At 46.4% G+C, this 22524-nt stretch overlaps 6 protein-coding genes across 6 annotated transcripts; 3 read left to right on the top strand and 3 right to left on the bottom strand.

Moving 5' to 3' along the window:
- Positions 1-1358: 1358 nt before the first annotated feature.
- On the bottom strand, positions 1359-3361 carry GLAREA_05416 (P-loop containing nucleoside triphosphate hydrolase; the record flags this gene model as incomplete). Its single annotated transcript, XM_008078705.1, has 3 exons — positions 1359-1485; positions 1535-2676; positions 2726-3361. The coding sequence occupies 3 exons, from the start codon at positions 3359-3361 to the stop codon at positions 1359-1361; spliced, it is 1905 nt and encodes a 634-aa protein (XP_008076896.1).
- Positions 3362-5268: 1907 nt separating this feature from the next.
- On the top strand, positions 5269-6654 carry GLAREA_05415 (Family A G protein-coupled receptor-like protein; the record flags this gene model as incomplete). Its single annotated transcript, XM_008078704.1, has 3 exons — positions 5269-5367; positions 5491-5907; positions 5956-6654. 3 exons carry the CDS (start codon positions 5269-5271, stop codon positions 6652-6654), a joined length of 1215 nt encoding a protein of 404 aa, XP_008076895.1.
- A 1905-nt stretch (positions 6655-8559) lies between these two features.
- Positions 8560-9672, top strand: GLAREA_05414 (RING/U-box; the record flags this gene model as incomplete). Its single annotated transcript, XM_008078703.1, has 1 exon — positions 8560-9672. The coding sequence occupies one exon, from the start codon at positions 8560-8562 to the stop codon at positions 9670-9672; it is 1113 nt and encodes a 370-aa protein (XP_008076894.1).
- A 3163-nt stretch (positions 9673-12835) lies between these two features.
- On the top strand, positions 12836-14374 carry GLAREA_05413 (BAR/IMD; the record flags this gene model as incomplete). Its single annotated transcript, XM_008078702.1, has 5 exons — positions 12836-12962; positions 13013-13180; positions 13229-13344; positions 13392-13672; positions 13723-14374. 5 exons carry the CDS (start codon positions 12836-12838, stop codon positions 14372-14374), a joined length of 1344 nt encoding a protein of 447 aa, XP_008076893.1.
- Positions 14375-15242: 868 nt separating this feature from the next.
- GLAREA_05412 (PYP-like sensor (PAS)) lies at positions 15243-18012 on the bottom strand (the record flags this gene model as incomplete). The annotated part of the gene is made up of 5 exons (XM_008078701.1): positions 15243-16194; positions 16244-16394; positions 16445-17283; positions 17336-17610; positions 17878-18012. The coding sequence occupies 5 exons, from the start codon at positions 18010-18012 to the stop codon at positions 15243-15245; spliced, it is 2352 nt and encodes a 783-aa protein (XP_008076892.1).
- Positions 18013-19984: 1972 nt separating this feature from the next.
- GLAREA_05411 (uncharacterized protein) lies at positions 19985-21288 on the bottom strand (the record flags this gene model as incomplete). Its single annotated transcript, XM_008078700.1, has 2 exons — positions 19985-20608; positions 20677-21288. 2 exons carry the CDS (start codon positions 21286-21288, stop codon positions 19985-19987), a joined length of 1236 nt encoding a protein of 411 aa, XP_008076891.1.
- Positions 21289-22524: the final 1236 nt, after the last annotated feature.

Below are 22524 nucleotides of genomic sequence, written 5' to 3'. Positions count from 1 at the left end.
GACCTGAGGCTTGGTGTTGACGAGGGTTCCTAGGAGATGATGGCGCGTCTTGGATGGCGATGGTGATGGCCGTCAAACGGACTGCGGAGGGGGAAAGAAAAGTCTTTGTATGTCGCGCGAGTTGGAACGTCCAGGCCGCCGGGGAGTCGGCGTGGTGGTTCTATTATGGTTGTTCGAAGTACAATGTCTCATGTAGTGCGATTATTCTGATGAAAGTATCCTGATCCAGATGTCGCGACGGCAACATCGAGGGTGCAGGTGGATGATTATTTGATTTTGGTTACGGGAGCAAAGGACGAAGGAAAAAGGAAGGCACATCTATTGGAGTCATGTTGTGGGCTGGTACAGACAGGCCTTACGAGTGCGAGACTGCGAGTACCGACGAAGCGTAGGAAAAGCCCCATCGACTCTTCTGTAATCTTTGAGAGAGAGTTCTTCATCGTCATCCGGATGCTCCAATTGGCTGCGCCTCCCCCTGCATATGGGCGCTATCCAGGAGTATAACAATTAGGTTGAACGCCTACGATTCGGGATTAAATGGTGTTAGGCCACATGTCCGATGGGAATAACATCTCGACGAAGGCTTTGCGGAGCTGCATTCTGGTCAAATGTGTTTGTTCATGTTCTATTGAGATTCGGGATCGGGACGTGTGGCCGACGCGGTCCGAGAAGCGGCCATTTGTGGAGAACCGGTGCATTACCTGGAAAGGAGGTCCTCCGTACGAAACTTTGGTCGCATCAAGACCTATTCCATAGCTAGAATACTGCTTGGGTATGAACAACAATACTGAGAAATGCATACATCTCTTTCAGCCGTCAATTTACGTGTGGGCGGAAATCTGTATCTATGGGGCACAGAATCACAGATTGCTTTTGCCAGATTAGTTTTGTGCCAAGCCGAAGCTTCTGTCCCTCAAGTTTTGGTTCTTGGAAGCGTCAATCCGAATCTCACATGCTGCATTCCAGTCGTTCATGTAGAATCATGATGGGCATTTAGGTAAGTGGCAGAACTCCAGCAGCGAGGCCTTTCATATTGATGTCGGTATAGCAATCTAAACACCCAGACGTGTACAAAACCAGCACGATGCTCAAACGTCCAGTGGCACACCGAAGAATCCGGACGACAACAACAAGCACAGCAAATGAAGTGGGAGATTCTTGCATCTCTGTTGTAATCAATTAATTGGCACGCCTCTACAAAGCACACGCATTCTAATTTCTCCAATGATATCCAGCCCAACGCATTCGAAGTGCCCTTTTATACGGATTCACACCGAATTCGCACTTGTGCTGGTATAGGTTGGTCATGCTCTCCTCAAAAAGCATATATTTTCTTTTGCATTATTTTCAACTCGACCCTAAACGTTACCAGCGGCAATCATCTTCTTCCTCAGGTGGTCCTTGTACTCTCCAATGCTACCACCCCATCGGTGGATGCTCTGGTGCTCGCAGACCATAATATCCTTTGCAATCTTGTCAAGCAATCTGTGAAGGTTAGCGGAGATCCAGAAATAAAATATTCTTCGGGACTCACCTGAAATCGTGGGAGACAACTACAACACCGCCAGTGAAAGCATTGATAGCATCAGCTAAACTGTCGATAGTTGGGATATCCAGACCGTTCGTAGGCTCATCCAACAAGAGCATATTAGGCCCATCAATAGCCAAGAGCGCGAAAACAATTCTAGACTTTTGGCCTTCAGATAGAGTACCCATGAGGGCTGTTTGCGAGTCTCCGCTGAGACCGTACTTGCCAAGCTGTTGTCTCCAGTACTGGTAATCTTGACTCTTGTCGGCGTACTTGTCTCTCACAAAATCAAGAGCAGATTTTGTGAGATCAAGCTGCTCGGCAGAATGTTGACTGTAGACTCCCATCTTCAAGTGAGTGTGACGGGAAACAATTCCACTAGTTGGGGAAAGCTTGCCAGTCATCAGCCTCAGTAACGTGGACTTTCCTACACCATTTGGCCCGACCAGTGCAGTTCGAGAGTCCATGTCTACACCGAGATCGAGGTTCTTGTAAAGGTCATCCTTGGAGTTTCCGGAGTAAGAGAAAGTAACATCGTCGAAAGACAAGACAGGAGGTGGTAGTTTCTCAACGTCAGCAAATCTGAATGTGAAAACACGATCTTCCTCAACCTTTTCGATGAAACCATCTGCCTCCATCTTATCCAAAATCTTTTGTCGGGACTTGGCTTGTCTGACCAAATTGGCATATGTACCAGCGGAAGCAATGAACTTCTTGATATGGACGATTTCGTCCTGCTGCTTTTGGTAGGCCTTCATCTGGTTGACCTCTTGCTCAGAGCGAGTCTTCGCGTAAGAATCGTAGTTACCACCATAGTAGAGGAGCTTCTTCTGGCGCATATCAATCATGTTGGAGCAGACACCGTTGAGGAAATCCATACTATGAGATACCAATACCAGAGTGCGGTCCCATTTCTTCAGGTACTCCTCGAGCCACACACAGGCCTCCAGATCCAAATGTGCTGTTGGATCATCGAGTAGAAGCAAAGATGGCTTGACGAAGAGAGCCTTGGCCAAAGCCACACGCATACGCCATCCTCCGGACATGTCCTTGGTCTTCTTCTGAATCGTCTTTTTGTTGAAACCAAGACCGGTCAGAATTAGAGATGCACGCGTAGAGAATGTAGAGGGGTCCATGGTTTCCATGCGCTGCGATCAGTTAGCCACACACACGGCGACGAGGATGTTTGAAAAATACCTCATAAATATCCATTAACATAGGGCTTTCTGGTCCATCATCCTCGAGAATCTGCTCAGCTAGCTTATCGAGTCTCTCCATCTCGTTCTCTGCCTCCCTAACCACCCATTCAAGTGCTCCTAAGTCGCTGGGTGGCGCACCCTCGTTGAGCAGGTAAATATCGATATGGTCCGGGACAGGGTATTCGCGCTTGTCGATCGCTTTCAAGAGAGTTGATTTTCCGCAACCGTTTTCTCCAAGAAGACCATATCGCCGACCGTAAGTAAGCTCGAGAGTAGTATCGGTAATGAGGACTCGGCCGTGGAAAGTCAAGGAAACGGATGTGATCTTAACATCTCTACTTTGTTTGAGAGAACTGAGAACTCCGGTGGTGACTCGATCGGATAAACCATGCTTGTCCATTTGGTCAGCTAATCGCTTCACCTCGTCCATCTTCTTTGAAGAGGTGGCAGGCTGTTCGTCATCGGGTAGAGGGTTTCCATCTCCATCAAGAAGTGGTGGAGTTGCGTCGCCTGGTGTTGTGGTGCCAGAAGCATTTTTTGACCCGGCTTTTGATCGAGAGGCCACAGTCTTTTTGGCAGGTTTGCCTTCGGCGGCCCTTTTGGCGTCGCGAGCAGCTTTGGATGCGGAAACCATTTTGCGAATTTTCGTGTGTTGTGGTTGTAAATTTGATCCTCAAGAGGGGTGAGTGTGAGATAGAGGGGAGAATTCCACAATCTTAGTGGGGTGTCGTTTTTCAAGGCTGATACGTACTAGCGCCTAAAACTGTGGCGTAGGATCCAACGTTGATTTTCTCAAGTGTCAGCGAGAAATTTGTATCGTAGGAATTCCAACACTATGCAAACGCGATGGCGAAGTTAGAGTGCGGTCTCTTGTCTCTTGGTGTTAAATCTTGAGGTCGAAGGTGTGCAGGACGTCTTTCTAAGTCTTTTCAATAATTTTCTTTCAGCATTTAGCACCCAACTCGCTCGGTTGGGTGCAGGTGACGTATCGCACGTGACTCCTTTAGCACTTCTTATGTCACAACAGGTAGTCCAGAGCAGCTAATTTGGACTTGTTGGCCATAGAGGACAAGTAACAGGTCTACCGAAGATTCACGAATCTCTATGAAATACCTATTATGTCTTGGCCGAGCGTGTTGTTCGTGCTCTAAACGAAGCTGTAGTCTCCAAGGTAGCCACGCCGCTCTAATATGTGTGTGATCTCTCTCGTTCACGGCTTTTGTAGGAGCATTCTTCTTCACATCCCCTTCATTGAGCTCAAATAGCTCAACCTAACCTTCCTGTTGGGTTCATCAATCCGGTCAATTCGACATAGGGATTCAATTCTTATTATTCCGCGTAATAATATATTGTCAGTTCGTCTAAATGCCGCTTTTCTTCTCTACTGCATGTTCAGTTCGTTGTCGCGCTATATTTTGTGCTTTCTTCCTTTGCTAGAGATCAACTTTTCACTCATGTATACCGCAAATTTTCAAGCCAGAAAGCAATCATCAATGAACGAGTGTTTTTTAACTTAGTTGCAAAGTTCCAAACTGACAAGAAGTTCTTCCAGTGCAACTGTGTCAAAAGATTATTACGGCTGGACTCTTCTACCTCTGTTTTTTATAACTCTTGTTTCTACCCATTTTCTTCCAGATTTATGATCTAGATAGATGCGAATTCTGAATTTAATTAAATCAGGTTTCGTTTGTGATGTACATTTTAGGTGTCGTTAGGTATTGATTCCTCTCGTCATCTAAAGCAAGCATTTTTTTCATTGGGATGTTATATAAGTTAAGATAACCCTCATATCTTCCAAAAGAAAGCCAGTTATTCGACATAACAAGAGTAATACAGTGGTTCATGCTTTTCTTCTATTGTTCGTAAACTGGATAAATGGCACTGATAATTGTTCAGAAATGATAAATAATTCCAAGAAAACGCCACTGCACGCACACAGTAACAATTAGAAGCGAGACCCAATACCAACTGCATTTAATTTCATGGAAATCATGCAAATTGTTACTTTTTCTGTGGCAGTTCAAACATATGTCGGTTTCTGATTACAGATAGTTGAAGAATGCGACTCATAGTTACAGACTAGATTTTGTCGTGGTTGTTTCAATGATTCTAACCCTCCCTCGCTCGCTGTCTGTTTAGGGACTAGAAGTCTGGGACAACTGGATTACATATAATCCATGCTAGTGCATGTCTAGAGTTTCTCTGTGTAGTCATGTATAGATTATATTCTTCATTTCGAAATCGCAATTCTTTGGCATCAATGCTTCTTGCTTGCTCGGTCTAAACCCACCTGCGGAGATATGCCCAAATTTGTTTTCCTTGCCAATACTCCCAAATTAGGTACAACACCCTGGCTCGATCCCGTTTGCATTTCCTCCGAACCCCTCAAAGCTCTGTGCGCTGTGACTTCAACCCGGCGGGCAGGAAGACTTGAGAGTGCGGCTGAGGAGCAAAACATATCTCGATCATCCCACTTCCATTTCTCTTCTTCATGTCTCTAATTCCAGCAAATCTTTTCCCAAACCGCCGCCTTCCCTCACTATGGTCCTTGACGAAGAGTCTCAATCCCTTTCACCTCTCCCAGAGGCGCTAAGTCGTGGCCTCGTCGCGGTGTCCAGTTTCGGCTTGCTTTCATTCTTCGTGAGATTTTCCTTTGTTCTCCCTTCTAAGCTTCTACTCTAATTGGCTGCGAAAGAGTTTCATCCTTAGACACTCCTCTTTCCTCTTGAAACATACAAATATTCATATGCTAACTTCTTGGAGTGTTCGACCTCGTTGTTTTTCTACCTCACTTGGCGACTTATTTCATGGCATCGCTACACCGGCACCAAGCAACCCACCAACCAATTCCTGCTTTTGATCTACAATCTTTTGTTTGCAGATATTCAACAGGCTTGCGCCTTCTTGCTAAACATTGGAGCATTGAGAAATAATGCAATACTTGTTGGAAAGCCGTTATGTTTTGCTCAGGGCTGGTTTGTCTCAACCGGAGACTTGGCTAGTAGCGTTTTCATCAGCGCAATTGCAGTACATACTTTATTTGGAGTGACCAAAAACTACCGGCTACCGACATGGGCCTTTCATTGTGTGATCGGGTTATGTTGGCTCTTCGTGTATGTGATGGCAGCTATTGGACCGATTCTACATGGAGAAGACTTCTATGTTCGAGCATCGGCTTGGGTAGATACACCTCAGTATGCTGTGAAACAGTACTAACGTGGACTGTAGTGCTGGATAAATAAGCGCTACTCTGCGGAACGTCTGTGGTATCACTACTTCTGGATATTCATCGGCATGTTCAGCACCATTCTCATCTATGGTTTCATCTATCTTTGGCTTCGACGGAAGCAACAAGCAGGCATCATATCGAAGACTGCGATTCGCAACGCCACTCCGCTTATGATTCTCTACCCACTTATTTATACAATTTGCACTGCACCGCTCGCTTCCCTACGTATATACGCTTTAGCAGGACACTCAGTATCTCTTGGTTACTTCTGCATGGCTGGTACTATGATAGCCTGTAATGGCTGGTTAGACGTTCTCCTATACGCATCGACCCGCGCCGATATCGTCTTCTGTGATCTTCCACCAGGAGAATCTACTGGTCTCAATACATTCAACTTCATGGGCCGACACTTGCAATCATCTCCCACAAGTCAGCATTCCAATATTGCAGCTAGAAGCAACGCCAACAGTCAAAATGAGTCTACGCAAGCACTTGGAAGGCAAAGTCGAGACACCCAAGGTTCTGAAAACTTATATGGAATGGGACAAATTGGCACCAAGGATAACATTGCTGTTAGCGTTAATAGTCTTGTAAACGATTCTGCTGCAATCTCTCCCATGGAAAATGATACAATAACTAGTGCAACTTGGGATCTTAGACGCGACAATAGTTTAAAGAGTCTGCAGACTCCTGTTTGATCTGGATTATGAAAATTGTGGGTTCCGCGGCGTTATTGGAAGGCTGGCATCTCAGTGATGTAAGTGTGCATCGTTCAGACGGAATATTCCATACTATGCATATTCAAGAATGGTTGATGGCGTTGATAGATACCCTGGATTATATATAACACTCATAGCTCGTGACTTACGAAATAGCGTTTTGCTGGTAAATCTCCATTAGTGCCATAATCCTGCCAGGGAACAGAAATTAGAAACAGGAGTCCTGGTAAGCATCTGCGCAAGTAAACAAAAGTAATGCCGCCGTCCGGTCTGGATTCCCGTCCAAGGCATCTGACAACCCGGTCTCAAAAGCACGGCGTGGTCATTTCGTAGAAGGTGTCGAGCACTAGAATCACATATAATGTCCATGCTGTCGGCAGGACGACAAGTTACTGCATAGGTTACGGACTCTCAGAGACGAGTTCTTGAGACGCTTGGGTTTACGCCCAGTCTCGTTGTCAACAGATGCAGTCAAGTAGTCCTGACTTCAAAATGCTTCAAATTAGTAGGTGAATTACAGAAGTAAGTTAGCATTTTCCCCATCACAAGCTATGCACATGCTTGCACTTCTTAATTATTTTTCCGTCTCGGAGAGTGATGGTCAATGTCGTCGTTGAAAGCGTAAGCCATGTATATTCTGCATTCAATCCTCGCATTCTCAGCTATTAAATATAGTCAGGTTTTGCCAATTATTCTTAATTTAACATTCGACCCGCTTGTCTTCAATGCTGTCGTAATCTAGTGATCAAAACACGTCCTTGAAAACCAGTGTTGAACATCTGAAACCCGGACTCTGAGATTGAGACTGACTGCATGCTTTTTCTTGATTCTTCAGAGAATATGTGATTTCCCGGTGACATATTTTCGCAAGCAAGATATGCTTTGCGGAAACTGCTGTCAAACAAGGCATATTAAAGTCGCACACTTCGTCCGAGGTATCATAAGGACTTGATCCTGGTTCTGAGACTCTGAGTGGATATTGGCTAGGGATTCGCTGACTGAAAATCAATCACTGCTACATCAGATAAAATGCAACAGCGAGAGCTGATTAGTATAATTTGCCTAATTGCAAAGAAAATAGGTTTGAATGGAGATCCAGTGTATCTTCTGTGTAGCCCTTAGTCTCTTAACGGGATTTTAAGGTTAAGATTAAAGATTGACCAGTGTAAGTCTTCTAGTTTACCACACCAATGGCCCAATTGCACTCAGTCAGCGTAAAGCTATCGTCTCCATGCAATTACCTTATCAGCAGCCTAGAATCCAAACATGAATAAAACCTTTCCAAATCAGAGCCTTAAGTACAAGCGATCGTCTGGACATAGTTCTAAACCATATCTGTTTCTCGCGTACGAGCTAAAGGTAAGTGTCGTCTTCAGCTTCAATATCTCGGTTCCGGGCCTGTTTGCTCTAGAATAGATAACGACAGAATAGGTAATACTCAATATCCAGCAGAGCAATCAATCATCACAAAACTATTCACCTAGGTTGTGCTGTGTCTTACTCAAGTATTGCTATCTCGCTTTAAGGGGTAAACTAAAATTAAGCGAGATATTTGCTCAGAAATTATGACTTTTATTGACAGTCCAACATTCTCGCGGCGATGAGCTAATGGGTTTGTCAGAATAGCAGTATATTCGGCGGTCTTGTCTCTTAGTGATCTTGTTTCTTTGTTCACCTTCATAGGTCTGCTGTCCGGACCACATCACAATGAAATTGTTGTAGAACAGTAATTTCGAAACAAAACAGAATCTGTTGAAAACATCATAAATGATTTTCGCATCGCGTCTGTTAATGAAGATATAACGCAAAAGCAAATCTTAGAACTTTTCAATCCCACTTGATATTAAAGCACTTCCATCTACCAACAGGTACTTCGACGGCTCCATGTCTTTTTCCAAAGGAGACCAAGATCCGGATACAACTAGAGGTCTGAGCGAGGAGGCCATTCAGCGATTCATCAACGAGTCAGAAGTGCAAGTACCAAGACCCCAGAGTCAGAATCCAGTCCAACAAGTTCCGGACTCTCCAGCGGTCGCCAGGTGGCGTCAAGCGGTTTTAAACATGACCCTCGAAAGATCCTGCCCAATATGCTATGAACTCGTTGAAAATAAGACGGTCGTCAAGCCATGTGAGCATGTTTTCTGTTTCGAATGCATTAAAACATGGGTAGAGGTACCAGCTAACGTTCTTAACCAGTGCCCTATCTGTCGCAGCCCCATGGAGTCGTTCCAGCACAACTTCACAGCAACGGGTAGTCACGAAACCCGAACTCTTGAGCGCCCGTCTCTTCAAGGCGCGCAGCAGCCAGCACATTGGACAGTGGAAGCTTATGCTGCTTTTATAAACTTCATGACACTCCTAGACTATTTCCAGCGATTTGCAAGGTGTCATCCAGATCGATCTCCGCAACCCGGCGAGACCAGTAGGTTTTCCAGCGCTTTCAGGGCTATACTGATGGCGGAACCTTTCTCTGGGTTTACGGGACAGAGGAACCACGATTCTTACAGAGACCAAGCTGGCGATCCACTGGTGGCCGTGGTCAGACGTGTTACCGGTAGATCGTCTGAGATCGCTTCTGCGTCAGCTACTTTCTACGATGACGAGAGACCATTGATACATGTTCCGACGCAGATTATCTTGGAACTCATGGAATTGGCAAGAGACCTTCTGATGATAGCTACAGTAGAGCCCGTTACAGCCGCAGCTACTGCAGCTCTAAGAAGACTTCTTGGACAGACTATGAGAATGGAAGATTGTCTGGTAGAGCATCGCTTCTCTGATTCCCATCCGGCATCAGGTGGGCAGCCTTACTTATGTCGACCTATCAAATGCGTCTATGTACCAACTAGTCTTGTAGATAACGGCATTGCCCGAGGCATAGACGGCATGGTTACTCGCGAGTCCATTGCGAGGTACTTCCCCGGAGAGACTCTACAGTCTGTAATGCATGAGTCGCAGTACTGTCAGACAACCCAGCTGTTCTTCGATGGTAATTGAAGAGGATAAGTCGCTGGTGAGTAATCAACCTTAGGTAAAGGCCATCGACCAGCTCTTGGTCTCAATTACCTCCCTTAAACAGCAAACAGCATGATTCCAGACATATCTCCTCCAAGGCGTCGGGATCTCGCAACTTTGGGAAAATAGCAAAAGCAAAATCAAGTATTTAAAAACAACAACCAATAACTTAAAACAGCGGAAAACCCAACGGAATGAAATAAGTTTGCTCCTTCTCCTCTTTGAAAATCGATATTTAACAAACGGGCTTTCGGCTCGTATGCAGCTAATTTGTTCTCAGGATCATTCCCACTGAATCATCCATTAGAACCCCAAGAACCCAAGAACCATGTGACAGATTCTACGAAGTAGAAAAACAAAAGCATACATAAGAGGGCTGAGGCAGCACTTAGGGGAATAGGTCTAGAATGTGGTATCTAAATATAGAGAAACCAGTCATTTGACATTTTCAAACGGAGGTCTAACCAAATGGAAATAACCTTGAAAGCAGATGTAACGGGAATAAGCCGAAAAGAATCGACATTTAAAATATGGCTTGAACTTATCCTCATTCCCAATAGCTCCTTCACAACTCATTCGGTCGTTGACTGCACTCTGCCGATCTTCGACATAAATTGTTCGCTCCAATGTGATAGCCACCTGGGCAGATTTCGTGACGTTATGAAGTCTTGGTGTTGACGACGGTGGAGTTGACAAAGCGGTGGGCTTCAACTTCAATGTCTTTTGAATTCAATTACCAAATCTCGACTCAACATAGAAGATCGATTCACTTACCAAAACAATCAGACGAACCATACTGTACCATATATAAGTGGAGTCAAAGTCAATCGTTTAAGTATCGAATCTTGAATAGACTGCCACTTACTTTGTCAGCGGCGAGCTGATGTATAAATCTTTCTGGCTTGTTATCCCTGTAATGTCGTTACCGCAGTGCATCATGACCGTGACAATGAATCCTCGTGCAGCCACAGATCCGACCCTCATGCTTGTTGGAATCATTCTTACCGTTGATGTCATGAGTCCCTATTAGGCAACTGTAGGCTCAGAGTAAATATCAAATGGCACTCGCCTCGCTACCGCATGTTACTCATCGGCGTATACCCAGACACGTGACTCTATTCCTTTGCCAGCACCTAGGAAGTAAACATGTGATGTCGAATTTTACAAGCAATAAAGGTCCAGAGGCTTTGATCCGGACCATCGATGTAAGCTCTTCAAGATACCCAATAAAGACAATCATTGTCTCCTCAGAAGAAATGTCGGAATATCGTACCTTTATTGGTATCTTGAACGAAAGATTTCGGTTCGGCAACAGGAATGTCAGCGAACCCGAATCCTCTTGAAGCGACATCAAAGTTCTTGAAGCACGTAACATGAAAGTTTCGAAGCTCTCCTGCATGGATGAAGCAGACTCAACACATTACTCTTGAGCTTTTAGTCTGCAGTATTTGATCCTGAGTATTGGATACTGGGGAGTCTTGACCATTTGCCAAGCTGACATCCGACCTCCAAGCGACAAGCTATTCAGCAATCGCTCTGCCATCGTGAAAACAATCACCTGCCACTCGATGCGGCGGCACTTTCAACGGGCCTGGCCTGGCCTGGCCTGGCATGTCAAGTGAAGATCTTGTTTCCTAAAATAACAAATATCTGGGGAACACCAGCGCGGCGGTTTCAAAGAAGCTTTTATCAGTCATCGATTCATGTGGCCTCTTCAAGTGTGAATCCATAGGTGGGGAAGACCATGTTTCCAGAAAAGCAGCGCTTCAACGGCGCGAATCGCTGGTAAGACTGCCCACTGCCCACTGTCCACTGCCCACCAAAGCCTCGTGTTGCACACAGCTTCCTTTGCCGCGCCGCGTAAGCGACACCCAGCAAATCGTTTGTCCTGGAGCATCAGCGAAATCGAACGTAAAAAACGGTTGAATTGGTTGGGACCATCGAAGTAGTCGTAGTGTTGAGCCACTGCCCACCTGCCTGCTTTGCAACCAGGTTCGTGGTGTTTGGGGCGAGGCTGGTGCCGCGAAAATACTGCAGACGACTGGTAGTCGCGGGCTCTAACAAGTAACTCGAGGTTGGATCGCGCTCTAAAACAATCTGTGGACCAACGGTCTAGAAAGAGATGATCGCGTGAGTCTGGACTTTGTTTGAAGTTGGAAGCGTCAAAGACTCAAAGGGTAAGCGAGTTGAAGATGGAAGCTCAGGTGCGTGAGTGAGCGCCGAGGAGTGTGAGGGAGGAGTCCAGGAGGAACAGTGTGGAAGTGTCATTTGCTACCAACATATGCAGCTGCAGTCAACCACCAAACTCCGTGCCTGTCGCCTCGTTCATCCGGTGTGGGAGGTGTGGACGATGCCACTGCGTCTGTAGTGCGTGGCTTCAGGGGTTGGTGATAATTAAAAAAAGGCGGCTTGGCTGGTGTTGTTTCTCGTATGGAAAGAGAAAGAGAAACCTTGGGATGAATGGAAGTCGAAAAAGTAGTAAGGGGTTGAACTCCTCCTGCGTGTGATGGATTGCTATTATTGGATGCTTGGAGAATTGCGTTATTGCTCATCAACTGATTCGATCCGACTCAAAAGGGTCTCTCTTTCTCCCCTTTGCACCTTCGGTCCCTTTGTTGTTTTGCTCCTGCTTTGCATGAATTCAGCAGTCGCCATCGCCCGCCCCCCTTCCACGCAACAACTCTTATCTCTCCACTCTTTCCGCCATCCCCCAACCCAAAAACCATAACCATACTGGAATCGACCCAGGTCTCCGACGCTCATCGTCCCATCCTCCATTCAGATCAACCTGATCTTCCGTCTGCGCCGGGATCATATCGCTCTCTTCGATCTTAATTCGCCGTGATATCGACCTTCGTGGTTTCGACTTTCACACCCCCAACCACCGTCGCTTCCGCCACTCGACTCAATTAATCTGCAATCACAATTCCGCTCTTTGGATAAATCCCCAACTATTGTGGCTTTCCCGTTCTTCTCGTGACGACAACCAACTTTGCGTTGCCATCTACGTAAATAACGATCACCAGGAGCATTCCTACTACGAACACGCATTTGTTAAGACGACTGCCAATTCCCCCCTAGGAATTGGATACCATTTGGATTCTTAGCAAAACAAGCCGCACATCAACAAAACCCTAACGCCAACATGAATATCAACAAGAAGCTCGACAGGGTCAAGCAATGGGCCGGGGAGAAGATGGGCGGAGAAGTCAAGACCAATGTTTCCGACGAATTCAAGTCTCTTGAAACAGAGATGGAGCTTCGCCATGATGGTAGCTTGCACGGCAGATCTGAGAAACGAATGACAGCTAACAGCAGATAGGCATGGTCAGACTGCACAAATCGATGACTTCCTACGTCAAGTCGCTCTCGAAGCGCAACGAAGCCGAGGACAAAGAGAAAACGCTCCCTGTGGGATATATGGGTCAGACCATGATAAATCACGGCGAGGACTTTGAGCCGGACTCTGAATTTGGAAATTGCTTAATCAGTGCGTGTTGAGTTATTCCATGCCACGGGTTGATCTGACAAATTACAGGCATGGGTAGAGCGAATGAGAGAATCGCGAGAATCCAGGAGACCTATGTGGTAAATGCTACAAATGGTTGGCTCGAGTCTCTAGAGCGATCGTTGGCCATGATGAAGGAATACCAGGTCAGTACAGAGCAAGTCCAAAACGAGTTTCCTGCTGACTTCCACAGGCTGCGAGAAAGAAGCTCGAAAACCGACGATTAGCATACGATGCATCCCTCTCGAAAATGCAAAAGGCCAAAAAAGAAGACTTCAGAGTTGAGGAGGAATTGAGATCCCAGAAGGCTAAATATGAGGAGTCCAGCGAAGATGTGGTCCGGCGGATGCAAGATATCAAGGAGGCAGAGGCAGAGAGTGTCTCTGACTTGGGAGCTTTCGTTGATGCCGAGCTCGAATACTATGACAGATGTCGTGACGAGCTTCTCCGTATGAAGAGAGACTGGCCTGCAGGGTATGAACCTCCCGGAAATATATCTTCGACAATTGCTAATATACTTCTAGGCAAACTTCATCTCCAGGGCGTGATAACAGACGTCCAGCTCCGCGATCTCGAGCCAACACAGCACATGATTATGCAGAACGATACTCAGCTTACGACGAACCTCCTGTGCCAGAGGAACCAGTCCGGCCATCTATCCGATCTCAAGGCCGTGTAGCCTCTACCTCCAAGCTTAATACGCAGATGAACAGCCCAGATGAATATACCGAGTATGACTACCCAGCTCCTCGCTCACCACGCCGCCCTACTGCCACCAGATCGTCTACATTCCAAGGACCAACATCAATCTACCGCGAACTGACTCCCGTGTCTGACAGTCGTAAGCATCAAGTTCCGCACGACGTTGGCAACCTGAGGGCCACGTTACGTCCCTCCAATCGAGTAAACACTGGCGGCGATTTGTTTGGTGATCCATCGGATGACTCAACCATGAACAGTGCCAGCCCTGATAGATCATATGGCGAACGGTCCGTAAGCCCTGCTACATCGCACGGAAGTGTGGCTAGCCGCTCTGCAAGCTATTCTGCTTTGAACAATACTTCAAATGGTCGCAAGGGGCCACCTCCACCTCCTCCAAGTCGTGCCAAGAAAGCTCCACCACCACCACCAAAGCGAGCTGATATGAGTTCAACTAGTGTTAACAAGTATTACTAAACGAACACAATCATCTCGGCATGACATTATACAACAGCCACCAAAGACACATAAGATACGAGGCTGAATAGCCTCTACATTGATCGTGTCATTTCTTTCTTCAAGTGGTAGATCAGTATCATTGCACATAAAAAAGTTACTGGAAATACCATTAGCGGATTAACCAGAGTTACCAATCTCAACCAAGCAGGCGGACCGTTTTTAAATATACCCATTTTGTCCGCGAGGCTATGAGGAGGCTCGAGAGACGTTGGAACAGTCCGCTGGATTCTTGGTCGTTGAGTAAATTCGCATAGGTTCACTTGCATCTTTCAAGGCGTACAGGATAACCAAGGATTCTTTGATTTTTGTTATTGCAGCGGGCGGGGGTTCGATTACAAAAGTGTACATATTCCATTGAAACCCTCTCGCGAATATTATCTTTATCCGAGTAATTTGTGTGAGAACCGTACTTACACTACTGGGCTACCATGAACGAGTATATCGTGTTAAAGGTGCTTATGAACTTTTGTATTTACGCTTGCACCGTGACAAGGGCCAAAGTGATGTCCATGTAGCCTATTATAAAAGCAATCTCTATATTTTGCTCACCCTCATTCTCATTTCTCTGGTATTATACTACTGCTCAGCTACTCTACACCATCCACGTCTCCGTCTCATTAACTGTTTCTACGAGGCATCGGAAGTCAAACCTCACAACTGTCCCTCTCATGCGCCAACCCCAAGTGTAAGCGAACCCCATGCAAAGCGTATATAGACAGCCAACCCACCGATGCGAAAGAAGCAATTCCATAGCCACCCAAGCCTTATTATGTACCTTTGCAAGCATTACCTCTAATCCACCCCAGTATCCACCCATTTATCTCAATCATCCTATCCTCAGACTATAAGGGCTGGCACTTCGACCAGTCTCCAACTCACGATAACTCCTCAAGCTTTCGGCTCCTTTCACACTGCCTTCTCTTGTGTGTGCATTGTGAGACATTGCAAAATCTCTCAAACTCCCTGAATCTCTTGAAGGTGCAACAGACCGGCCAAATTTTGGGTCGACTGGTGGAGCCATCTTGAACTTCTTCCCAGCCGGAGTGCTTTCATCATCCACAATTATAACGATCCAAACACCGATGGCTCCATTACTACCGATCAACGGAGTGCAGTGAATCCATCTATTTCGACCCTCGGGATCATTCTTCGATACCCATCGAACCTTTGCAGTCACACCGCGCCCGTCTGCAAGCGCTTGTGTCAATTCTTCACGGACTCGAGATGAGCCACCTATCTTCGCCATGAAGGGGCTTTGCAAAATACCCGGAACCCGTAGACTTGGACTTACGAACAAGATTCGTAAGCTTGGAAATGGGCGTACGAGGAGGTAGTTCTCGTATATTCCGCTTAATTTCCCGCTTGGTCGGCTTATAGACTCGAAGTTTTTGCCATCGGGGCTATTGTTGATTAGTAGTCTGGGTTTCGACCAGTTTCCGGATGCGTAGTTGGTGTCCTGCACTTCTTGGTGCGACTCCTTGTGCATCCTTCCACCCCATCTCCGCACCGTGTCGAGCTCTTGTAAGTTCAACATCTCGCTTAGCTCCTGAAATTCGTCCTTTGGAGGCATCTCCTGGTCACCACTCGCATGCGGAGTTTCGTCCCCATCCACATTTTCAGCCCTGTCAACCAAGCGCCGTAATGATTCCAGATCAACGCAATCCTTAACTAAACCAGAAACATCGACTTGAGCGCCAATGAAATATCGTATCGTTCCACGGCTGTCGCAGAGCGGAGCAGTCATGAGAAGGTTCATGAAAGGAGAACCATCACGTCGACTGATTACCTGGTTAGAACACACTCGAATGCAAACGCAGTCTGACTTACTAATTTAAGAAAACCTCGCAATGTTCTCGGCCGGCATCGACAGCATCCCTCAACCTTCTCACGCTGTGTGGGCTCGTCTTTGGACCCTGCAAGAATCTGCAGTTTCTCCCAAGGACGTAAGACATACCATACTGCGTAGTCCGGTGAAATTCTGGAGAGCGTTAGCATACTGGCACATCCTCCCAAAAATAGCATTCGTACCTTCGGACGCGAACACAATAGGATTGTCTGGCCTCGAAGGATCTGTCAAACAGAACACCTCGGCAAGGCCCTCTGAAGCCTCTCGCAAGTGCGGCGGCAATGTTCCAGTGATCCTTCTCTGTATCGACAGGCTGACCGATTGAGTATACGTTGATGCGATAAAAGCCGGTAAGTCTTCTCTAACCATTACATCAAAACTGTGTCTAGCTTTCTCCTTAAGATCTTCGTTAACTGTGCATTTAACCATATTTGCTGTAAAATCGTAGCCGGAAATAGGTTCTAATGCTTCTGCAATGGCATTTGCATAATTGATCGCCTTGAGAGCTTTGACTGCATCAAGATAGTAAATTAAGATGGGCACCGAGCTTGGTCGCTGGGCACTGAGGAATGAAGTGAATTGTAAGAGAAGAGATGGATCTGCAAAGATAATTTTGAGATGTTCCGTCGAAAAGACCTGCTCTGATCTTGTTTCTAGAGAGTATGCTTTGAACACTTCTGAGTTGGGTGGTGCAACCAAATCGAATGATCCAGGATCGATGTCCTCCTCATTCAGCGGTTCGAGTAAATCATGTTCGTCTAAAATCTTGTGCTGCAGTGGCGCAAGGGAGGGCAACGAGGTGGAATGTGTCTGCGACGACATGATAGAGCCATTTTGGGAGTGTCTTGAGCGTGGTCTGGACTCGACTGTAGAGCCATGGTCAGAGAAAGGCATTGCTGATGATTTCTCCTTGATCGCGGAGATATAAGACGGACTTTCAGGCTCTGGTTCAGCTACTGGCTCTGTTACGTATGCGAGGTCGCTGAAATCGTATTGCTGAAATCTTTCTGGGGGACGTCTACTACTTGAAGGAAATCAGCGATCGTTTTCGAAGTGTCATGCTTTTCACGAACCTTACTCTTGTCGGTGCATGCACTGGCGTTTTTGGTGACTGTGCGATGAGTATATGTGTACGGACTTCCTGTTTTGGTGACCCTCGAGACCGCTCCAATGAATGCTTCTTCTTGGATGATGATATGGAGGACTGTCCGCGATTTCGGTATAGTGGAATATCTCTCACTTCTGCAGCGCCCGTACTTGAATCTGTATCGCTATCCATATATGATGGGAGGGAAGGTAGAGGTCTTTCAGGAGGCGGGTTTTGATTAACAGTCAAGGGCATAGGAAACTAATAGTAAATATGTAAGCTATCCTGGAACTGACGTACTGTCATGGCGGTACTTGTACAGAAAAGTTTCCAATATGTCGATCCACGAACGGCCAATAATGGACAACAGGGTTAGGGATCTGAGCGTGAAGGACTGGGGGGTGATGCACGATAGATATGCAAAAATGATGGGTTGAATTGTGAGAGCCGGTCGGCAAACAAGAATTCTTATGTACCTAGGTATGTGTGTGTATCTGGGAAGGGAAAGACTAAGAGATCACCACTTACCAACGACCAACCCGGTGCATGTCGCCGCGGTGAGGTGCTGATAAAAGACTTCTCTCCGTCGTCTTCCTGGATCTGGTGGTTCTTGGAATCCGCTGAGGGCCGTGCAGGAGGCGCTGGCTGGTCTTTTTCTGTCATCGCAGTGGTCCGGGGCGCTATCTGGGTTCTGCAACTAGGCTGTTCTCGTCCTCGATCGCACGCTGGCAGAGACTACCCAGGGGCTAGAGAAAGCCGAACAGAGTCGAGCGAACCATGAAGTAAGAGAGTCGCTGCTGAAGATGAAGAGGGCGGACGAGACACAGCGGGTGGAAGGCCAATAAGCTGCGTTGACATATCTTATGGATGCATGATTGTTGTGATGGACGAGGGACGAGAGTCGACTATCGAGGAAGATATGACGAGAAGGAGAAGAGCAGAGAGTGATAAAGGTACGGCGAGAAACAGTGCCGTACCAGATGGGGAGAGCAGTCGAGACACTCGCGGGTGGGGATATCAGGTCGGGACAGAGGGACAGAGGGATAGAGGGATAGAGTTCCTGCTGGTGCATTTCCCAAGGACATGTGTGGTGTGGTCGAAGATACTTCGATTGAGGTCCATCGTTCTGTAGGCCAAAAGTCTAATGGCGGCCGGTGACGCAGTCCTCGAGGGATTGGAACATGATGGCTCAACCTGCTCGAAAGGTCACCGTCCTCGTGTAGCCATGGAAACAGGTCAGGTGAAGCCGAATGAAGTGACTGCTCGCTAGTCTGTACATTGGGAAAGAACATTCGGCATCTCAACTACTGATGCAGGATCGTGAGATTCTCGGCCTTCCATGCCACTGCGAGCGACAGCGCTGACAAGACGATCTCGCTGCAGCTTCTAGGAAGTCTGAACCGGCGGGTCACTGTCTGCTTATATGGACTTGGATAGCAAAAGCAATTATCTCGGCGACATCAACTGTGGTACTCATTGTTGTGGTTGCTCGTAGTAGCCACCCGGTGGACGGTGCCGGCGACTAAAACATCAACGGTGAAGAAGAGACACTCAAAACATACGCGATTGTGGCTGGTGGTCAACACTTTCCAATGTTAGGTTGGAACATGAAAGGCTTCCAGGTTCTATGTGAACTATGAATTTTGACACTTTCCCAAGATTGCGTAAATCTGCTGTTCGATCGTGCATCGGACAAATATCCTTTCCTGGGCCCCCTGCGCTGCGACACGACCCAGGTACTAGATTACTTGCAGATCCGATTTCAGCAAGACTCTGGTGACTGGGTTCCGGAAGGAGTTTATCCCTGCACGACCTGTGCTGGGGATATTCGTGTGTACTTCAACTGTACCTCGCAGTCCGTGTGTTGCCACGAGACTATTGTCTTTCGTTTGACAAGACAAGCAATCAGTGTTCGACCGGAATACCAACATCATCCGCATCGAGGTAACAGCGTGGTTACACGCCAACGGGAGCCAGACTTTTGAAACGAGTATCTGGGCACCTTTACAGATCACGGCCCATGTCTACGAGTACTCATCCTCGGGGAAGGAGTACAATGACATCGGAATGGTGTCTTCATCATTCTTTCTCCATGCTCGACCATGATTCCTGGACGAAAAGGTGGAAAGGGAAAATAACACCGCCGCCTAGATACATGAGCCCTGGGCGAAATAAGACAACCCATGGATCTCTTCAAATTGATTGTGGATGAGGTAACGCTAAAGCTCTTCTTCTAATCCTTTCGCAGCCTTTCACTAGCATCACCGTGTCATTGGATCGAAAGGTCGAGAGCAAAAAATGCAGACATACTTTCATCGACCTTTGGAATCTCAACAATGCATTTTCCGACCTGGTTTTCCCGACCAAAATTCGGATCTTCCAGTACGACGCTGCCCATCCATCTGATCTCGATGAAATTCTACAGATCTAACCAAGTCCTGATCGCACGGCCTCTTCGCAACCTGGTAATTCTCCGACCACTTGATCCCAACACCTCGCAGCTAGCCGGTGCTTCTCTTTCCCAAAGTGGACGAACTATTTCTGTTATTGAAGTCTTACCCCATGATTTCTTGGCCCATTCAATACGACAGGAGATCAGTGCGGCGTTGCAATTATCGTCCACCACGAGAACGAGTCAAAACCTCTCGTCCTGTTTCCACTCCGTCCCGGCTTCAATCGCCCGGTTCACCGCAACATCTCCACGAGCTTTTGCTTCCAGCTTCCTGTTTTCGCACCAGGTCCTCAGACCCTGAATTCTCTGAGCTAGTTCCATATCGAGTCCAGTCTCTGGCTTTGGAAGCTCTCTCCTTTCCTCCTCCGATGCCGCGTCGAAGCGTTCTTGCATCTCTTGCACTTCTTTCAGTTCTTCCTCTAATCCTCCCATCTCCTTCATCTGGCGATCGAATATGCTGTATTCTTCCTCTCCACCAAAGCAGATTCCATAACCGTCACAGTAGCACACATGCTCCGCTGGACACACGACGTGTTGCCCGGTGAAAATATACTGCCACAAGTACTCCCACACTCTGCCACTGATGTAATCCGACAAAGACGTCCTGAGAAGCCACTCTCGGAAGAAAACATATCTAGCCAATGGCAGACTTGTGATCCTGTCTTTGGATATGGCAAATTGTGCACAGCAAGGCTGCGCTAACACTTTTGGGATTGGGTCAAGGGGAAATATCTCGGTCCAGGATCTTGCGAGGATTGACTCCTCCTGTTTGTTGATGTCTTCTTCTATATTGCCAGGATGCATCCACTGCTCAGAATTTTAAGGTCAGCAAGCGTACGTAATATGCGGATAGCATTAAAAATGTGTCACCATACCGAAGGACATCCTGGGCTCCAATGACAACGCATATTCATATACCCAACTCTCTGCACTCGTTCGGATGATAGATGCGTAATCATCTGAACAGTATCAAAATCTAGTAAGTCGTTGTTGTGCCAGGAAAATCGATGTGAATGTAAAAAGATGTTAACATCTGACAGATTGCTGTAGTTTTCGATGATGTAGCTTAAGTAGGCGATCACTTCATGACCTTTGTTCCTTGGAGTATGAAATTCTGCTGTCACATCATCTACCACGTAGATAATAGAGCGTACGTATGGATCGTCTCTAAAACCCTCGGAAATCCATTCCACATCGTCTTCCTGGGTCTTTGGTACGATGATGGTTTTCGTATATGCCTCTCCGATACGCTTAATGCTTCCAGGTCGGTACTTCGGAGTCATCGTTGGCCTCCATGCTCTATCACCGTCAGTATGTTTAATCAGGACAGGAATTTCCTGATCTTCCGAATCCGATATATTTGGCGATTGTATCGCAGGAGAGTAAATCAGGTCCGGCTGCACCTCAAAACATTCCTCGATTGCCCAGATAAAAATCCCAACTATTAAACACGATAAGAATGTTGCCCATTTCCTTGGTAAGGGCATGTCGTGGGATGATCTGATCGTTAAGAGATTTGTCCAATGGTCAATTTGACGAGTAGATATGAAGCGAGTGAGCTGGTCAATGAGCTAAGTTCCCAAACACGAATCTTTCCCTTTTTAAAAAAAATGCTGCTATTGACAACAAAAGCCAAGTTTGATTGTGTGACACGTAGGAGCAAGTTTTGGCCCAAGTCTAGTATGCACGAAGACTCTGACGTCTAAGAAAGAACTGAATGCCAGCAACTCCATTGTACCTTCCTGAATGTGTCACAGCGACTCTGGAGTGGCATGTGAGTGACCGCATCAACAGCGGCAAGTTCACTCATGGGCTTTCAATTCAGGGAAGTACCTTAGTACCTGCTCATCTTCTCTCTGGCTTGATTTACCCCATGTTCTTATTCGTGGAGAAAGTATCGTTGGACTATTTTATAATCCTGCAGTTAGTGGAGATGGTCTCTCACTCGATTTTGATTTCATGCCTGAAGCAAATTTCAGTGCATCAGACTTTTCTCCATGGAAATAATTGCGTTTACTGTATCAAATTTGCAGAAATCCAGGTGACAATTCTAAAGATATTGGGCAGCTTACAGTGGAAAACTCAGCTTTAGAATTGTTTGGAATGAGTCCATAATGTTGAAGTGCTTATAAAACACGCCTATATATCAAAGTAGAAGTGAAACAAGTTATCAATATTTGGCAAAATATGTCATTGAAGACGAGAATCTGAAAAAGACAGGATCCTCCAATCATGAGTGATGAAGCGCGTCAAAATAATATACTTCCCTCAAATACAATCGTGTTCTGAGTAAACCAAATGAGTAAAACATAACAAATAGATGTTGTGACAATCAAAGAGACTTGAAATGATATAGGTGGAAGACGATCCAGGAAAACTTCAGAAGATGGAAATCGTCAGACTGGAAGGATGGACTTCAGACCGGAGATGGGATGAGTGTTCAAATTACACGGAAGCTTGCTGTGATGAATGATGGGAGATTTGAGGCTGAAAGACTGTTTTAAGCATAAAATATAGCTTGCATTGCTGCTTGAAGCTGTGCGGGGTACATGAGGGGCTCTTCGCTGGACGCCATTTGTGATGCTCTTTATTCGGTGACTGTGATACCTCTCGCTTCGATAACGTGGCGAGGATGAAGTAGGAAGAATGTATGAGAAAATGTGCAAGACTTGAAGGATTACTTACTGCTAGAGAGACCTACTTTGTGAAGAATTCTAGAATGT

This window comes from Glarea lozoyensis (assembly GCF_000409485.1).
Source record: "Glarea lozoyensis ATCC 20868 chromosome Unknown GLAREA10, whole genome shotgun sequence".
NCBI classification, from domain to species: domain Eukaryota; kingdom Fungi; phylum Ascomycota; class Leotiomycetes; order Helotiales; family Helotiaceae; genus Glarea; species Glarea lozoyensis.
This window is presented reverse-complemented; position numbering and strand designations above follow the sequence as displayed.